The 19746-nt window shown below is 41.1% G+C and overlaps 1 protein-coding gene across 6 annotated transcripts in view; it reads right to left on the bottom strand.

The window, feature by feature from the left end:
- LOC106601584 (fermitin family homolog 2) overlaps positions 1-19746 on the bottom strand; it is a 98697-nt gene that overhangs the window by 52141 nt on the left and 26810 nt on the right. For all 6 annotated transcript variants that reach the window (XM_014193898.2, XM_014193904.2, XM_014193923.2 and 3 more), the window contains exon 3: positions 116-349. In XM_014193898.2, the coding sequence (XP_014049373.1) occupies positions 116-349 (234 nt within the window). The remainder of the gene's footprint in view (positions 1-115; positions 350-19746) is intronic.

Here is a 19746-nt window from a genome sequence, read left to right as displayed (position 1 = left end):
GAGGTACCATCATGCTCAACCAACCTTATAGAAAGAGTATACACTGTAGACTATGCAGGACCTTTGGTAGGATAGGTGCATTATAGTTCGAGATGACAAAACATCTGTGACTTACTGAAAGTCTTGCAGATGTCGGACACGGCCTTGAAGACGCGGTCAGAGAAGTTGACCTTGACCTTCATGTGCTTCATGTTGGGCAGCTGCAGGCGCAGCAGCTTGTGCTGGGGGGTGAAGAGGAGCCGGGCGTCTGCCTGGATACCATACTTGTCCAGGGTCCAGTGGGTCTTCAGCAGCCACGTTTTCTTCTTCTCCCACCACAGAGCGTGGTCCGACCAGTCCTTCTTCACATCTGATGGGAGGAGAGAGTATTAGTTTGTCAGTCAGTCAGTAACCATCACTACATTTATTAGTTTGATACAGTGGCCAGAACAAAAATAAACTGGACGTCAGTGACCAGATAAACAAACTGGACGTCAGTTTAGTTGTCTGTTTCATAACTATCAAAAGAGTTGAGTAACACAAAACTGTACTGTGTAGGGAATTCATTCATGTCACTGCAATGACTGTTTTATGTCCTGCCTATGGCCAAACTACTAGATTTATACTAAACCAATGACGCTAAAGCCAACAGTCTTCATTCATTTAATTATGGTAAAACTAAATCGAGACAATGCAAATGAAAGGAGAAACCTCTGTGTCACTCTGACAGACTGATGGAACACGTTTAGGACCAGGTGGGTGCGGTTGAGAGTGTGAGGGCTTCTGGATTATTTCAAGAGGGAATGGGGAACTCAAAGTGAGGAGGAGAAGAGTGTGAAAGATGCCTGCTGTTTACGTGACATTGTGGGGATATTAGGTTCAAACCTCCCTCTTTGTTCCAGTCACACAGTGATCCCAGTAATGCCAGAGACATGCCACCCAAAACCCCTCACCTCCCAGCAGACTGTCTGACAGGGGTTCAAAACAATGACGTTGGACCTGGGTGTGTGCCTTTGTCTGTCATACTGCTTTCACATAGGATTTATGAATTTGAATATATCCACTGAGAATATACACCATCAAAAATAAACGTATTATTAATTAATTTATGCATGTCCTAAGAAACATAAGAATAATACAATATATTTTGAAATGAATAAAATAGCATATTTTGAGTTGAATTAGACCTGTTAAGGGCCTGTGCTGCCATTGTTGCGCCATCCAAATGAAATCAATAGGCCTACAGTACACTTGATTTGGTTACCTTATTGCATGCTAAATGTTTCTGATCACTGATAGATGAGCTATACCACCTCACCTCCACTTATTTTCCCAGTCAGAAACCAATTAACCAAATAGCCTATATAGACAGAGATTCAGTGAAACAAAATCACATTGATTGATTATCAGACCAGTCAGTTATGTCACATGCTTTTGGTTGGGAGTAGGTCTAGGCTACTAAGCGACAGTGAAAAGCAAAATAATCCACTTGTTAAGCTAAATAACATGGAAAAATGTTCTAATCAATGAGCACACTAGACAAGATGACCATGGGCAGCTCTCACCTCAACTAATATTTCCCAGGCTAACTGTAGTCTAACCAATAGCCAAATGGAGATTCAGTGGAAAAAAATAATAAAAAATAAAAAATTAAAAAATTAAACAAAAAATATCGGACATTTATTGATTTATCAAGACGAGTCCCCACGCTTGTCTCAAAGCAGTGTGATAGGCTGTCCCAATCAAAACAGTGCTGAAATCATCCTCATCATCCTCTAGTTGACCACACACGGGTAGGCTATTGCTTTAAATATATTACAAGGATTGGATGACTTTGGGAGTTTCAGTAAGCAACAATTGAATACATGCCTTCAATTGCCATTCACTGATATGCATTCCCACAGTAATTCTTTATGGATCCATCCAGTTGTGGGTGAGGAAACAGTGCATGCTTAGTGGTGGGATGTGAAGAGCTTGCAAAGTTTAGAACTGGCAGGAGGATGGTTAACTGGTGCTGCCTAGCAACCATCAAGAGTTTAAGAGCGTAGTGCTTGCCAATGTCGCCTCAGCATTGCTCCTACCTTCCATACTAAGCCGTAGGCAGAATTTTAACGAAATTATTACTAGGTCGTTTGGGGGAAATAAAAGTTTTGGCTTTGATGCCGGCAATACCTTTCAAATATAAGGAAGAGAAAAAAAGTTAACGGAAAAGTCTTAGTATGAAGGGATATAAGTGTGTGTCCCCTTTGACCGCTGTCTTCATAGAGAACGTGAAAAGCCCAGGGATTTGAGGGAACTGAAAGCAGCTGTTTAAGAGATTACTTTGCTTTCTATTCCATTTGCAGTATTGTGATGACCTGCTTTCTGAGGCTGTTTTCCCTTTGAACCTCTAATACCTTAGAGCCCAGGAGCAGAGAAAATATGTTTTCATGCTACCACTCACAGGTGAAAGATGGACAGCCTGTACTGTTCCTTCAGACCCACATATTGGCAGTGGAAGAATGGATATCACATCTGATGGCACTGGGATACATGGGGAATATAGCACAGTTTACACTTCCAATGCAGACATATCGGGGGTCAAGTACTTCAAGTATCTACTGATTTTTTCAGGTTCAAACGGATGTCATACCACTAAGCGTACGTGTGTGTGTGTAAGACAAGTAATCATGACGTAACCATTGTGAGATCGTGCTTTTTTCCAGGACAGACAACATTAACGGGCGTATCAGCGGATGTTCGCCACAGCAATGACAATCACTCTGGCTCGCGTCCAGAAAGACACTTTCCTGAGCGGTGTCCCATCCCCCCTTCTCTCCTGGAAGCATTGAGTTAAGCACTGAGTCACTTTCTAGTGGACTATGACATTGATCCAGTCAGTCTTTCCGGGGGCCACCCCTCCACATTCTTTCCATTTCCATCCCTCTCAATTTACTTCGAGAATATCACTGAGTCATCATCACAGACCCTTAAGATGACTCAATGATGGTGTTTTAGAGCAGTATGACCCTATATAGTAGGTTGGGACCCACTGCTGTGTTGTGGCATTCTAATCCCTCTTCGAATAATAAAAGGTGGTTGTAAACATGGTTTTGTCCGTTTAGAGGGAATAGCCAAGGCTTTGGGAGGGTCATTATTTTAGAGCCTGCCTCTGTAGGAAAGCTACTATTATAATTATGACTACCTGAAGGGAGTCAATTGTATGATGCTCATTTAGAGTACTTACAGTGCATTCGGAAACTATTCAGACCTCAACTTTTTCCACATTCTGTTACGTTTAGAGCTGTTGAGGTGACCGTATCACCGCCACACCGGCGGTCACAAGTCATGAAGGCAGTTAAATTCCACATGACCATTTAGTCACTGTAATTAGGCTTCTCCAAGCTCTGATGCTGCTGCTGGTCATTAGTAGACTACCAAACTTGCTATCTGCCTGGTACTCAGCCCTCTAATTACTCTGACATCAATGCAAAAATCTAATCAAAACACTCCATGAGTGCCGCTTATAAAAAGAGGATCCCATCAGCTTTCTATAGGCTAGGCCTACTATATTTATTTCTCAACATTCCTAATATTAAGCATATTGCTTATATTTACAACAGGAGTATAGCCTACCTGGCTGGCATGAAAATAAACCACAGGGAAAAGCGTCCTCCATTCGCTATTTAAGTGCATAGATGACATGTATTTTTTCCAGCTGCCCCGTTTTGATTCAGGTGCATGATAAGGATCTATTCTAAATCAAAACAAATGTCACACATATATTATTTAGTACATGTAAAGACAAGATTAAATCAAGAATAGTCTGATGGGTGACAATATTAGCCTATCACTTGTGAATTACTATATTATCACTTGTGAATGATGCCCAGCATAAGAAATGACTTTTTTTGCGACTTGTTCAAATCATAGTTGTACACCTCATGTAGCCTTGGCATAGGCCTATATGTTTTGATAAGGTTTGTAGCAACTAAAGAGGACAAATAACTTCTTAAAATTAAGCCTAACTGGCATACATAAGCAGCAGTGAGTTTCAAGTTTGGGGAAGATAATTTTGACCATAAAAATGCACCTTTATAATAAAAGCATTACATGCATAATTGCATTTGCGGTCACTTTTGATAATGGTGTTTTCCACTAATGGGACATTCACGCTTACAGCCTACTACCATCAGTGCATTGCTGTGCTTATAATTTGACATTTTTTTAAACAAATCAAAAAAATTATACATATATACATACATACATACATACATACACAAGCTACTTGCTATGAGCGTCACTGCTATTAGCTTCACTGCTATTAGCTTCATGACTGACATTTAGACCAGCGATGTCAGCCCCATGAGCATGCTGAGTCTGACAGCAGTGGGACGACAAGGCTTTCCTACTGAGGAAAGCCGTATTGCATGTTCAAGAATGTGCTGGTTCTCATACCGCTGCTGCCATTTCAATGGCATTTGAGAACATGATTGAAACTTGTTAACATGAACACTCCTAGCGCCATTCGAACAACTGACTCGAGAAATAAGCTCAACTGCGTCTGCATGGCATTCTAAAGCCTGCTCAACAAAACTTCCGACAGATACCGTGGGGTTAAAACTCTCAAAAGTTCTCTACAAGACGCTGTGAACAAGCGATTCGGTGGCATTCTCTCTGCGCCTCTTTACTGTGTCGCCACCATGCTCGATGCTAGGTACAAGGGTACTTCGATGCAGACAAACAGGGTTAACGTGATGTTCATCTTTCCCTTGATTCTGACTAGTCTCCCAGTCCCTACTGCTGAAAAACATCCCCACAGCATGATGCTGCCACCACGATTCACCGTAGGGATGGTGCCAGGTTTCCTCCACACTTGACGCTTGTCGTTCAGGCTAATGAAATCAATCTTGGTTTCATCAGACCATCTCCACAGAGGAACTCTGGAGCTTTGTCAGAGTAACCATCGGGTTTTTGGTCACCACCCAGACCAAGGCCCTCCTCCCCCGATTGCTCGGGTTTGGCCGGGCGGCCAGCTCTAGGAAGTCTTGGTGGTTCCAAACTTCTTCCATTTAAGAATGATGGAGGCCACTGTGTTCTTGGGGAACTTCAATGCGGCAGACATTTTTTGCTACCCTTCCCCAGATCTGTGCCTCTGCACAATCCTGTCATCTCTATGGACAATTAATTTGACCTCATGGCTTGGTTTTTGCTCTGACATCCACTGTCAACTGTGGGACCTTATATAGACAGGTGTGTGCCTTTCAATTGATTGGAAATGATTTGGAATTTACCACAGGTGGACTCCAATCAAGTTGTAGAAACATCAAGGATGTTCAATGGAAACAGAATGCACCTGAGCTCAATTTCGAGTCTCATAGCAAAGGGTCTGAATACTTCTGTAAATAAGGTATGTTTTTATTTTTAATACATTTGCAAACATTTCTAAAAACCTGTTTTTGTTTTGTCATTATGGGGTAGTGTGTGGATTGCTATTCATCAATTTTAGAATAAGGCTAACTGAATACTTTCCAAATGCACCGTTATCTACTTAATATTCAGGATTTGTAGGCTAGTCCATCAGCGAATATAATTTCCAATCCAAACTACCAAGGGAGAGTCTGGAAAGATTTGTTCTGTATGACACGAGCTAACTGGTTATGGCTAAGCAGAGTCCTACATCGGAGGCACATTCAACAAGAACCTACTTCTGATTCATTCTGCACAGCTTCTGCCTTTCAATGAACAGTTGGGTGCCATGGCAACCTCAGGCCAGGTAGTGGGCATACTGTGCTGCTACTGTGCTTTGTTGACAACCTTAAATCACTCTTAAAGGTGAGTGCCGTGGGTGAACATACAGTGTGCACTGAACCCAACTACTGACTGTTAGCAAACCTAACCAAACTGGCTGAGGGCTAGTGATTTCAGATTAAGATAAGGCAAAAGTAGAGAGAAAACAGCATCTCTTAAAGGTGAGTGCCGTGGGTGAACATACAGTGTGCACTGAACCCAACTACTGACTGTTCAGATACTATAATATTGTGTAGGATAATATTGTGATAGGTCTGGGTCAGGTATTCCCACACTGGGGTACAAATAAAGTGATTCACATTTATTTCTATTAAAAAATATATATATATATAAAAATAAAAAAAAATAATAATAATAATAATAATAATACAGAAATTCTTCATTTTCAAACAGTCCATTTATATTTTCCAACGGGGCTATACATTTGGGTGAGGTTTTTTCCCCCTCGCCTGAGTAGCCTCGTTTCACTGCCAAACATAAAAATCAAACCATCTAATGTTCAGCGAAATAACAATACAATGTCAAATACAGGTAGCTTAGTCAAATAATTAACATCCAATCACGTTATTCTGTCGCGGGAAACCTTCACTCCTGCGCAGACATTTAGAAACATGACAATTTGAAAAAATAAGCCACAAGAGTTTTTTGTAAAGATGACTTTTGAGTAGTAAGACATGTATAAAAGCAACAGATATCATTAATAAGAAGGGGCTACAAGCATCTTATATGGTGAGCTACCGAGTGGCTAGTACAGGCAAGCCCCATACTATTGTGGAGGACGTAATTATTCCAGCTGCTGCGGATATGGCTGGGACAATGCTGGGGGAAAAGGCCAAAAAACTATACAGACAATGACTTCATCAAACAACACTGTTTCACGACGCATCAGTGACATGGCAGGAGATGTTTTGAAACAATTACTGCTTCGCATACAAGCCAGTGAATTATACGCGTTACAGCTGGATGAGTCAACAGACGTGGCGGGCCTGGCACAGGCCGTTACGTTTATGGGGGGGGGGGTCAATTAAGGAAGACATCCTCTTCTGCAAACCAGAGGATATATTTTTAAGTACTGGACAGCTTTGTAACATCACATGAACTTTGTTGGTCAAGATGTGTTGGTATCTGTACTGATGCCGCAAAAGCCATGACAGGGAGACATAGTGGAGTGGTAACGCGCGTGCAAGCAGTTGCACTGCAGCATCCACCAAGAGGCTCTTGCTGCCAAAGGAATGCCTGACAGCTTGAAAGACATTTTGGACACTACAGTGAAAGTGGTTAACTTTGTTAAAACAAGGCCCCTGAACTCTCGTGTATTTTCTGCACTTTGCAATGATATGGGGAGCGACCATGATACTCTTTTACAACATACATAAGTGCTTTGGTTATCAAAGTATAGCAAAGTATTGACACGTTTTTTTTTAAATTGAGAGACGAGCTTAAAGTTCTTTACTGACCATCATTTTCACTTGTCTGACCGCTTGCATGATGAGTTTCTCACACGACTGGCCTATCTGGGTGATGTTTTTTCTCGTCTGAATGATCTGAATCTAGGATTACATGGACTCTCCAACTATATTCAATGTGCGGGACAAAATTGAGGCTATGATTAAGAAGTTGGAGCTCTTCTCTGTGTTCATTAACAAGGACAACACACAGGTCTTTCCATCATTGTAGGAGTTTTTGTGTGGAAATGAATTCAAGCTTACGTACAATGGTCTGGGTGAATGGATGATGGTGTTGTGCAGGTAAGGGAGTTGTTTGTCAAGCTGTTGCTTTGGAGTGTTTATCTATGTGGAAGGAGGGGGTTATCTTGGCACTTGACTGTAAACATTACAAGCTTTCGATTCAGGAGAGTGTATATGTGGGGTCTAGTTGTCACCAACATGTTCTAATGCCTCTGCTGCGTAGCATACAACTTCATTGCCCCAAACAAGCTCATCTAGTGTATTTCTGAAGTCTGGTTACGGCTGAACTGAGGAAAGAGGGAGAAAGGGAAATTGAAAATAGACACGTGTGTATTTTCATAGCTTTCCTCAGAATTTCCATCATGCAACCTAGCAATTTCTGGTGTTTTTGCACCAAGAGCACTATGCATTAGGCAATGTAGGTCTTAACCACAGTCCCATGTGTAGCTATACTGGTTCTTCTTGGCTCTACATGTATACAACATACAGCAGTCATTCTCCCTCGCCAGATGGCGTCAGTTTCTTTCCACTTCCCAGAGGGCTGTGCTGCTGCTGAGGTTCTGTCCCAACCTCCCCGCCCATTGCCAAACCCCATTGGCCAGCATTTTCATGATTATTTTGTGACGTCACTGCGTTGTGCTTGGGAGAGGGCTGGTCCTATAAATATCCATCAAGCAGCCTCAATAAAAACCTGGTAATTCAATCTGTAAAGAGGAGAGAGAGGGAAGAGAGGGGGCCAATGACATCTCCCAGATAAAAATGCTACCTGCTTGCTTGCCAGGTCTGACGTAATGGGGGGGGGGCTAAGTAATTGGGTGTATTAAATGCAGACCCCGAGTACTTGGGAAGAGTGGTGGGGGATGGAAGGAGGGATAGAGGGAGGTTGTAGAGTGGTAGAAATAATGTTTTATGAACTCTGTGGGCACATGTTCTGAAAGGAGGTGTGTGTGTGCACACGCATATCAATCTAGCAGCTTTCTGTACAGTGAGTGAATAGTCTGCGGACTAATGTGAGTAATTTGAGTTGGTAAGTGCTGTCAAACAGTGCTTTTCATTCACCATCACGACCATGGAATTGCCGCGGTTAACACAAACAGTTTATAAACCAAGCCCTTCCCTTTCTCACTTTCAGGTCTCTATTTTAACAAGCCTAACGCAACAGTCAGTCAATCTAAGCACTGGGCAGTAGTGCTATAGGTTCGGGGGTGTGTCAGAAATATTTTTTGCTATTTTCACAAGCACATTTATTGGCGCAGTTGCTGGGTGGGTGGAGGCTTGGCCCCTCACCGGCCAATCAGAACGTGCTCTATGGCTAAATGTGTGGTGGCTTCAAGCTGTGCATTTACGGTGTTTGTGTGTTGTCTTGGAATCAACTCCAATTCTAATGTTAGTCCCTTATAGTTTGTTAAAAAGCTTAAATAAAAAGTAAATGTAAACTTCTCCCATCTTTGCTAATTGTGTCCCATTTCAGGAAGCTAGGCATATGACGCACGTCACTAATTCAGAGGAGAGGTATTTGAAAGTTAAAAAAAATAAATAAAAAAAAGAGTTTGGGGCAGAAATGCCTTCTGGAACATGTGAACTTATGTGCCTTAATAACAAACCTGTAAGCTATCTGTAAATCTCAATAAAATTGTCAAATTAGGAGCCTAGTTAGTTTAGCCACAGAAAAAAGTCAGGAACCTTCCCGCTAGCCATTATTGGCTGAGATAATGGATGGGCTGGACATGCCGAGAGATGAGTCCAGATTGGTCTGCCAGGTATTCTTCGGTCTATAACATGACCTGATCGGTATGTGAAGATAACCCTTTACTACCACTGTTTTTTCTAAGATATAACATTAGCCATGGACAACTGCAAAAGTGTTGCTACTGCTCTGAAAATTGCTGCCCTGAATTCAGCAGGCGCTATCGACAAAGTTCAGTGGGAAAAAGTTGTGATTGACTACTTTCTGAACACGGTCAGTGTGAACCGGAGTGATTTCACACGACGGGCCAAGCAGTACAAACAAAAAACGGAAACGACACAGGACGTCTTAGTTAATAAACGGGGCTCCAGTCTGCCGTGAAGCATTCAACCATGTATACGAGTTTACCTACATTGTCAGATATTACAAGTTTGTAATTTTGTCAAAAAGTAATTTTCATTGCATGTTAAAGTGTACTGTTAGCTAGCTAGCGAACGTTAGCTTGCTAGCTAATGTTGTGTCTGATTGGTAATATTATTAATATCTAAGAAAGCCATTTGCATTGCTAGTTATATCCTAATCTTAGCTAGCTAACATTGAACCTAGTTTTTTAGCTTTTGCAAAGTGCAGATTCCTACTAAAGAATTTCATGCATGGTGGCTAGCTATTGTATTGCTACTGTGTGGGTTGGGAATATGGTTCATTGTTTAGCTCGCTAGCTACATGTCTAAACAAAAGCCAGGTGTGTTGTTTGGGGGTGATTACGGCCATCTATTGTATTTCATGAACATGTGTAGCTAACATGTCTATACAATAGTGACCCATCCACTTAGCTAGATGTGGCTGGGAGGGTTATAGCATCTCTTTCACATGAAGTGTGTCTTGGTAAGCGTCATCTAATAATTATACAATACTTTTATCTGGACACTTTATTTTTTTTTATATTGTTACTATGTAAATATGCAAGTAACCATTTCACTGTAGCATTCCTTCAGTATCCTTTGCATGTGACAAATAAACTTATATTTTATTTGATATAGTGTGTGTTTACCAGAGACGGTAATGTGAAGAACAACATGACCTTTACCAAAGTCAGATTAGGATATAGGCCAAGGAATAGTTGGTGTATTTTTACCTGGAGTTTTTCCTTCATCTTTTCACACGTCGCCCCAGCTTAAGTTGTTTTATTCACGTTATGTCAGAATGCACTCACTGTTCCAAAATGTGATTGTTACACAACAGGACAGTAAACACGTGCTGCCTGTTAATTATCTATAGGCTGTTTCAACTTGACAATTTCAAATTATTTTCTAACAAGTTGTATTTTCTAACAGTTTGAATTGAGGTGTGTTCCGCCTCCTCATTAATTCACATTCAGCGTTTCGGACCATTTATGTTTGAGGCTTTACGGACAAACTTCTGTCTTCGAGGAGAGCCCATGCATTTTATCAAATGTTTCCTCAGATCAAGTAAGCAGACATTTGCGCAGTCTTGCACGAATTAGGTAACTTTCTGGCTGGTGCTTGCATTGCCTTCCTGGTTGTTTTCCTTACAAATAATAACTTTGGACATGTGTGCGTTCATATCAAAGTGCCTTTTTTTCCTGTATATCGTGTTGTCATTGCTACTGTAGCATAATGTGACTAAAACTGTAAATACATTTTGAAGTACTGGTGACAAATAATGCATTCTGATTATTGCATAGATTGTAATGGACACCTATAACGTGTGTAAAATATTTTTTGAAGGTTGTACTGATTATAATGAGCTAATGCTAAGCTATTTGCCAGCTAAGTGTGGCACCATGTTTGTTGACATTATACAACGCATTCTGGGTGTCACGTAAACATCTGTCAGACCAAAGATGTTTATGAGGTGAAGGAATGGTTCACTTATCTTTCGGGTAAACTTCCGGTAGTGAATTAAGTGAAGTGAATGATCGTAGACGACACAGCCCCTTCAACATGCATACTGCAAACAGACCAATCTCATCTTGTCTTCTCTAATCTTTGTTTAACGCGAATAACAAACATGGCGGCGCGTACAAACTACGATCGGATTACTTTTGATTTCTAGAAAGTGTTTTACTAAATTATTTTGATCAATGTTACACAATTAATTACAAATAGTAATTGCTATTAGCTAATTCATATTGTGGTTTCTAAATATGACCGCTTGTGTCACGTCAATATTTCCTCAGTTAGCGCTAGGACAAATGTAGCTTACATTTTCTGGTTTGGATGAACATTGCATCCAAAAATAAACTGGTCACATTCAGGACATAACTTTGACTGTTTCTGCAAAAATCTTCTGTGAAAAACAGTGTGGCTAGCTCAAAATGCTGACTGTTGTGTCAATCGAAACATTCCAAATAAGTGTTCTGATCAAATCAGAATGATCACACCCGTTTGTTGGTACATGTGAAAAGGTTCATGTGGGATACTACCTTCACCACAGCCTTGGTGAAGCCAATCTTAGTTTTTTTTTTTACTACACTACCTTACACTGTTTAGCACATGGTCTCACATGTGAATCCTTAAATATATGGGTGGGGCTAAGGCTTAAGAGAGTGTGAACGATGCTGAATAGGTATAGACAAAGAGCTCTCCAATAGGTCCACCAAAACATTCAAAGGCCATTTTCTCAAGTGGGGCCACACCGGCAGTCACTAGTCATGACTGCAGTCAAATTCCACGTGACCGTTTAGTCACGGTAACTACGCTTCTCCAAGCTCCGATGCTACTGATGGTCATTCTTATCATACCAAACTTGCTAACTGCCTGGTAATTAGTAATCTATTGTCCATCTAATCACACTGACATAAATGCAAATGTAGTCAAAAATCAAATCAAATACTCCACCATGAGTGCCCATGAGCTCATGTTGAGCAACAATTCTATAGGCTATTCAATTGCGTGAGAAACCAGAGTGATGGCCTCTTTTTAATAGAGCATCCCATCAGCTTTCTATAGGCTAGGCCTACTATATTTATTTCTCAACTTTCCTAATATTAAGCACATTGCTTCGCTTTGCAATACAATAGCCTACCGGGCTAGCATGAAATCTATCCTCCATTCTCTATTTGAGTGCATAGATTACATGTATTTTTTCCCCCTGCCCCTGCTCTGAAGACAGGTGCATGATAATGGTCCACTCTAAATCAAAACGAATTTCATACATACAGTGGGAAACAAGCTGGTTGAGAGAATGCCAAGAGTGTGCAAAGCTGTCATCAAGGCAAAGGGTGGCTACTTTGAAGAATCGCAAATATAAAATATATTTAGATTTGTTTAACACTTTTTGGGTTACTACATGATTCCATTTGTTATTTCATAGTTTTGATGTCTTCCCTATTATTCTACAATGTAGAAAATAGTAAAAATAAAGAAAAATCCTGGAATGAGTACGTGTGTCCAAACTTTTGACTGGTACTGTACATATTGGAATCATCTTACCGATCGCATTCACACATCTCCAGAAGTTGCATTGCATGCGCACCACAGACGTTCTCACGATAAAACCAGAACAGTGAATCTTTCTAATAAGCTTGGTTTTACTCAAATGAAACAAAAAACAAGCACTGTTTTTTCAACAATAAATAAAATGTAATGATTTCGTAAAATCGGCAGGATAAAAAAGATAGTGCATTGTTGTTGATTCAGCCTTCGTTAAAGTAGGCCTAGGGTAACATACAGAGTGCATGGGTTTAAAAAATATGAAACGGAAAAACAAAGTGTTACAGGAAAATAACTTCTAAATACGAGGTTCTTATCTCGTTTCATGATGGGTATGGACACATAATGGAGGGGGTTTTACACACATCCAAAGCATGGCTAAAATAATGTTGGCCTGCCTTCAATACATAGATAAAAAGTAAGTAATGTCAGCTCACTGTTTTGCTCTTCTCAAAAATGATATTTTAATAAAGCTTTGGTGATTAAGGTTCATTTCCAAACAATCTCACAAGCAAAACACTATCAATGGTCTTGATTAGCCTACTTGATTATATTGGGCAGGACAAAAATAAAAACAGTCTTCATTAAAGAGGGGAGGCTATGCTTGTTATTAACTAAATAAAAAAAGGGGAGAAAAAACAGTAATGTTATGTTTCTAAATACAGTACGAAGTATACAGGCACCAAAAGCACCAAAATCTTGTTCCATGATCATATGCCGATGGCATTGAGGAGTACACCACATCAGTCACTGGCTTCATCAATAAGCGCATCAATGACGTTGTCCCCACACTGACCATACGTACATACCTCAACCAAAAGCCATGGATTACAGGCAACATCCGCACTGAGATAAAGGCTAGAGCTGCCGCTATCAAGGAGCGAGACTCTAACCGGGAGCTTATAAGAAATCCTGCTATGCCCTCCGACGAACCATCAAACAGGCAAAGCATCAATACAGGACTAAGATTGAATTGTATTACACTGGCTCTGACGCTCGTCGGATGTGGCAGGGCTTGCAAACTATTACAGACAACAAAGGGATGCACAGCCGAGAGCTGCCCAGTAACACGAGCCTACCAGACAAACTAAACTACTTCTATGCTCGCTTCAAGGCAAATAACACTGCAACATGCATGAGAGCACCAGTTGTTCCGGAAGACTGTGATCACACTCTCCGCAGCTGATGTGAGTAAGACCTTTAAACAGGTCAACATTCACAAGGCCGCAGGGCCAGACGGATTACCAGGATATGTACTGTGAGCATGCGCTGACCAACTGGCAAGTGTCTTCACTGACATTTTCAACCTCTCCCTGACCGAGTCTGTAATACCAATATGTTTTAAGCAGACCACCATAGTGCCTGTGCCCAAGAAACTAAGTTAACCTTGCCTAAATGACTACCGACCAGTAGCACTCACGTCTGTAGCCATGAAGTGCTTTGAAAGGCTGGTCATGGCTCACATCAACACCATCATCCCAGAAACCCTAGACCAGCTCCAATTTGCATACCGCCCCAACAGATCCAAAGATGATGCAATCTCTATTGTACTCCACACTGCCCTTTTCCACCTGGACAAAAAGGAACACCTATGTGAGAATGCTATTCATTGACTACAGCTCAGCTTTCAACACCATAGTGCCCTCAAAGCTCATCAATAAGCTAAGTGCCCTCAAAGCTCATCAATAAGCTAAGGACCCTGGGACTAAACACCTCCCTCTGCAACTGGATCCTGGACTTGCTGACGGGCCGCCCCCAAGTGGTAAGGGTAGGTAACAACACATCCGCCATGCTGATCCTCAACACAGGGGCCCCTCAGGGGTGCATGCTCAGTCCTTTTCTGCACTCCCTGTTCACTCATGACTGCACAGCCAGGCACAACTCCAACACCATCATTAAGTTTGCCGATGACATAACACTGGTAGGCCTGATCACTGACAACAACAAGACAGCCTAGAGGGAGGTGGTCAGAGACCTGGCCGTGTGGTGCCAGGACAACAACCTCTCTCTCAACGTGATCAAGACAAAGGAGATGATTGTGGACTACAGGAAAAAGAGGACCAAGCACGCCCCCATTCTCATCGACGGGGCTGCAGTGGAGCAGGTTGAGAGCTTCAAGTTCCTTGGTGTCCACATCACCAACATAGTCCAAGCACACCAAGACAGTCATGAAGAGGGCACAACAAAACCTATTCCCCCTCAGGAGACTGAAAAGATTTGGCATGGGTCCTCAGATCCTAAAAAGGTTCTACAGCTGCACCATCGAGAGCATCCTGACTGTTTGCATCCCTGCCTGGTATGGCAACTGCTCAGCCTCCGATCGCAAGGCACTACAGAGGGTAGTGCGAACGGCCCTTTACATCACTGGGGCCAAGCTTCCTGCCATCCAGGACCTCTATACCAGGCGGTGTCAGAGGAAGGCCCTAAAAATTGTCAAAGACTCCAGCCACCCTAGTCATAGACTGTTCTCTCTGCTACCCCACAGCAAGCGGTACCGGAGCGCCAAGTCTAGGTCCAAGAGCCTTCTAAACAGCTTCTACACCAAAGTCATAAGACTCCTGAACACCTAATCAAATGGCTACCCAGACTATTTGCATTGCACCCCCCCCCACCGCTGCTACTCTCTTGTTATCATCTATGCATAATCACTGTAGTAACTCTACCAACATGTACATACTACCTCAACTAACCGGTGCCCCCACAAATTGACTCTGTATCGGTACTCCCCTGTATAGTCTCGGTATTGTTATTTTACTGCTGCTCTTTAATTACTTGTTACTTTTATTTCTTATTCTTATCTATATTTTTTTTAACTGCATTGTTGGTTAGGGGATCGTAAGTAAGTATTTCACTGTAAGGTCTACACCTGCTGTATTCGGCACATGACATACAATTTGATGGGCAGTGTGCATCACGGCTGGATTGGCTGTGGTTCTGCAGTCAACATTCATGCCATAACCAACTGCGTTTCTGCTAAAACTAGCTTTTGGTTGGTCTTAGGTATCCCTACCAGCGCTGCCTAAAATTAGCACTTCGGATCATGTTTTAAGGACATGCATGAAATATTTCCACCCCTGCCATCTGAGTGCAAGCGTGCTGATGTTAGACAGGTAAATTACCAAACCTGGGGCTTAGGCTGGAAAATGTCAGTGCACTATATTTTACATAACGAAATTGCAAACTAACGTGAACTTCTCTAGGAAAGGGGGGCAGTATTGAGTAGCTTGGATGAAAAGCATGCCCAAAGTAAAATGCCTGCTACTCAGGCCCAAAAGCTAGAATACGCATATAATTAGTAGATTTGGATAGAAAACACTCTGAAGTTTCTAAAACTGTTTGAATGATGTCTGAGTATAACAGACAAAAAAATCCAACCAGGAAGTGGGAAATCTGAGGTTTGTAGTTTTTCAAGTGATTGCCTATCCAATATACAGTGTCTGTGGGGTCATATTGCAATTCCTAAGGCTTCCACTAGATGTCAACAGTCTTTAGAACATTGTTTCAGGCTTCTACTGTGATTGGGGAGAGAATAAGAGCTGATTCAGTCAGTTGTCTGGAAAATTGGCATGAGCTCAATCATTCGCACGGCCGTGAGAGCGAGCTGCCTTTCCTTTCAATTCTCACGACAAAGGAATTGTCCGGTTGGAATATTATTGAATATTTATGATAAAAACATCCTAAAGATTGATTCTATACATCGTTTGACATGTTTCGACGAACTGTAATGTAACTATTTTGACTTTTCGTCTGGACTAAACTCACTTGCTTAATGAATTTGGAGTGCTGGACTAAACGCGAACAAAATTGAGGTATTTGGACATAAAGATGAACTTTATCGAACAAAATGAACATTTATTGCGGAACTGGGATTCCTGGGAGTGCATTCTGATGAAGATCATCAAAAGGTAAGTGAATATTTATAATGCTATTTCTGACTTCTGTTGACTCCACAACATGGCGGGTATCTGTATGGCTTGTTTTGATGTCTGAGCGCTGTACTCAGATTATTGCAAAGTTTGCTTTCGCCGTAAAGCTTTTTTGAAATCTGACACAGCGGTTGCATTAAGGAGAAGTATATCTATAATTCTGTGCATAATACTTGTATCTTTTATCAAAGTTTATGATGAGTATTTCTGTAAATTGATGTGCTCATTCACTGGCAGTTTTGGAGGCAAAACATTTCTGAACATTACGCGCCAATGTAAAAATTGGGTTTTTGGATATAAATATGCACTTTATCGAGCAAAACATACATGTATTGTGTAACATGAAGTCCTATGAGTGCCATCTGATGAAGATCATCAAAGGTTAGTGATTCATTTTAGCTGTATTTATGGTTTTTGGGACGCCTTTCCTTGCTTGGAAAATGGCTGTGTGGTTTTTCTTATCTAGGTGCTGTCCTAACATAATATAATGCTATGCTTTCGCCGTAAAGCCTTTTTGAAATCGGACACTGTGGTTGGATTAACGAGGAGTTTATCTTTAAAATGGTGTATAATACTTGTATGTGTGAGAAATTTGAATTATGGGATTTTTGTTGTTTTGAATTTGGCGCTCTGCTATTTCACTGGCTGTTGGCGGGGTGGGACGCTACCGTCCCACATTTCCCAGAGAGGTTAGTTTGACACTAGCGCCACCTTAACGCCAGCCCAAAATAGAGCCCTTAATATGTACCACAAGAACATGCATATCAAATACATACCGCAATTCAATATAACAGTACAACATAGCAAAGATAGAAAGAGATGAAGCAACTACACATGTGTTTTGTTGTAGCAGGGATAGCAGTGATCAGTGAAGCAATATGGAGAAGTTAAGCAGATCACAGGACTGAAGTCAGCACTCTTTCTACAAATCTGATTCTAAATACCAACAAGCTCTTACCCTATCCACACAAGAACAAACAGAATTGGTCATATGGACACCGAAACGCTATTATTTTACTGCAATAAACAAGAACTTAAAACGGGTATTGTTAGAAAGGTTACGTCTCAACTCAAAATGTTGAACAAAGCAGACCCTACTAAATGAAATAATCATCTTACTCAGGTAGGACACTTGATTTCAATATCTTAAAGTGAACAGGCTATGCTGTTCAAACAGTTGGAGACTATTCAAACAGTAGGGTATATTGAAAATAGTTCAACTGTTCTACCTTGTCAGCAAGTAAATAGATTCAAGTTGGCTTGACTTGAAATATAAAGATTAGCTGGCTACTCAAAACCACGTGGGCTTGAGCATGAATGATTGTTTATGTTAATGTTCTATAATGCCTGCTACAACAAGCTGGTCATTACTAGTGGATGTGCATTGTTCTGGTTAAATTTGTAACAAAATTACATTTTTCATAGACAGACCTGAAAGCCAGATCAGTAATTATTGCAAAAAAGCAGGTTAAACTATTTTGATAAAATAATTACATTAGTGGCTCTTGCGGTTGTAGGCTTATATTTAGCCTAGGTAAATGCAGTGAATTGACCTTTAAATTGTGCAACAAAGCTTGTTTAGAGAAAACGTAATAAGATACCGTATATCGTGAATCTCCCATAAGTGTGAAAAAATATCTATATATAATTTAGGCCATATCACCCAGCCTTTTGACAGAGGAGAGAGGGAGGGAGAGCGAAAGTGAGAAAGAAGTGGGATAGAGGGAAGTACATTATCCTGTCACATGTTGGCAGCTGCCAAGCTAGAAGTCACATGGTTCCTGTTGGAGTTTACGATGCCCATAAAAGTAGACAAGCAATTCTGACATTTGTGACAGGCCAGACATTTCCATTTCAAAACATAGCCTACACATTGACCATTTCAGCTTGTGTCATGTCAGAAGGGTCAAAGCCAAGCGGGAAAAACATTCAAATTAACATTGAACAACCTCAAGTAGAATCTCCTCCCATTCTGTGCCTATTGACTGATGCAACCCTAGCTGACTCACAAACTACATTATAACTTAGTGGTTAAAGAATAGCAACAACAGTCTCATGTCTGTAGAAGACTGATCTAGGACCAGAGATTAACTTGATAAGAAGCCCTAGAGTAAGGCCCAGAATCAGGCCCAGTGAACCCAATGGCCTCAAATGATCTGAATCTCCTCATTGTCAAACCTAGAGCTCTAGGATTATTCTGCCTCTGCAGAGAAACATGACTGCTCTGCTCTATTCCTGATGGCTCTGTAATGGATTACGCCTTTCCAAGAGCGTTTCTTACACACACACACAGGATATTCATAGCAACAAACATATTAATGCGCAACATCTTCTTACAAACACACAGGTTTGCAGTTGGCTGATATCATTACACCCTGGGTGAGGTTTGGTCACGTCACGCTGTGTGCCGGCGTGCGTTTCCCTGGCGATTGACTTCTCAGGTGTAGACTAGTGGTGTGAGGTGAGCAGAATGTTATCACATACAACATGGCTGTCCTCCCCTCATGGCCTCCAGCTCACTGACTTCTATTGGAAATATTGACAACACTTTACACCCAATCCACAGGTAGAATGTATTTTACTGTATATTCATTTTAAAAGCAGCCATTTGAGTCACATAAATGGCCAAATAGTACCATTATGTACCACTAGTGTGGCAATGTGCGAAGTTGCAACAAAATTCATTATCGAATCAAGTAAATTGATATTATGGCAACATTCAATCGCATTGCCTGCTATAACATGATCTCCTTTCTGTAAATATACCCTGACTGTCTTTGGAGTAGGGGGAGGGAACAGAGAAGGTCAATATTGACCAGCTGAGAGAGAGTCATTCCATTAGCTTAACATGGTATGTAGTACTATGGCATTTAGAGCACAGTCTTTTATTGTACTCGTAGTTGCTGATACTATCTATAGCCTAAACAGTGCTATGATTTTCATGTCACAAAAGTTACATGATACGAGGAAGCTGATAGGGAGAGGTGGTGACTAGGGGTGTTAACGATTAAATGTTTTAACTAAATTGTGACATTAATGTTAAGAAAAAACTAACTGAAGAACGTTTTTTTCTTCCAAACTAAGTCACAGCGCAGTTATCACAAAACTACCACTAACAGGTCATCATCATAAAGGAAAACATTTAAATTAAACAAATGCCTAACTCAACAATGCTGTAACGTTAGGAGGTGTGCATATTTCAAATTATTTCCGCAATGCAG

The sequence above is a fragment of the Salmo salar genome, chromosome ssa01 (assembly GCF_905237065.1).
Source record: "Salmo salar chromosome ssa01, Ssal_v3.1, whole genome shotgun sequence".
In the NCBI taxonomy this organism is placed as follows: Eukaryota; Metazoa; Chordata; class Actinopteri; order Salmoniformes; family Salmonidae; genus Salmo; species Salmo salar.
This window is presented reverse-complemented; position numbering and strand designations above follow the sequence as displayed.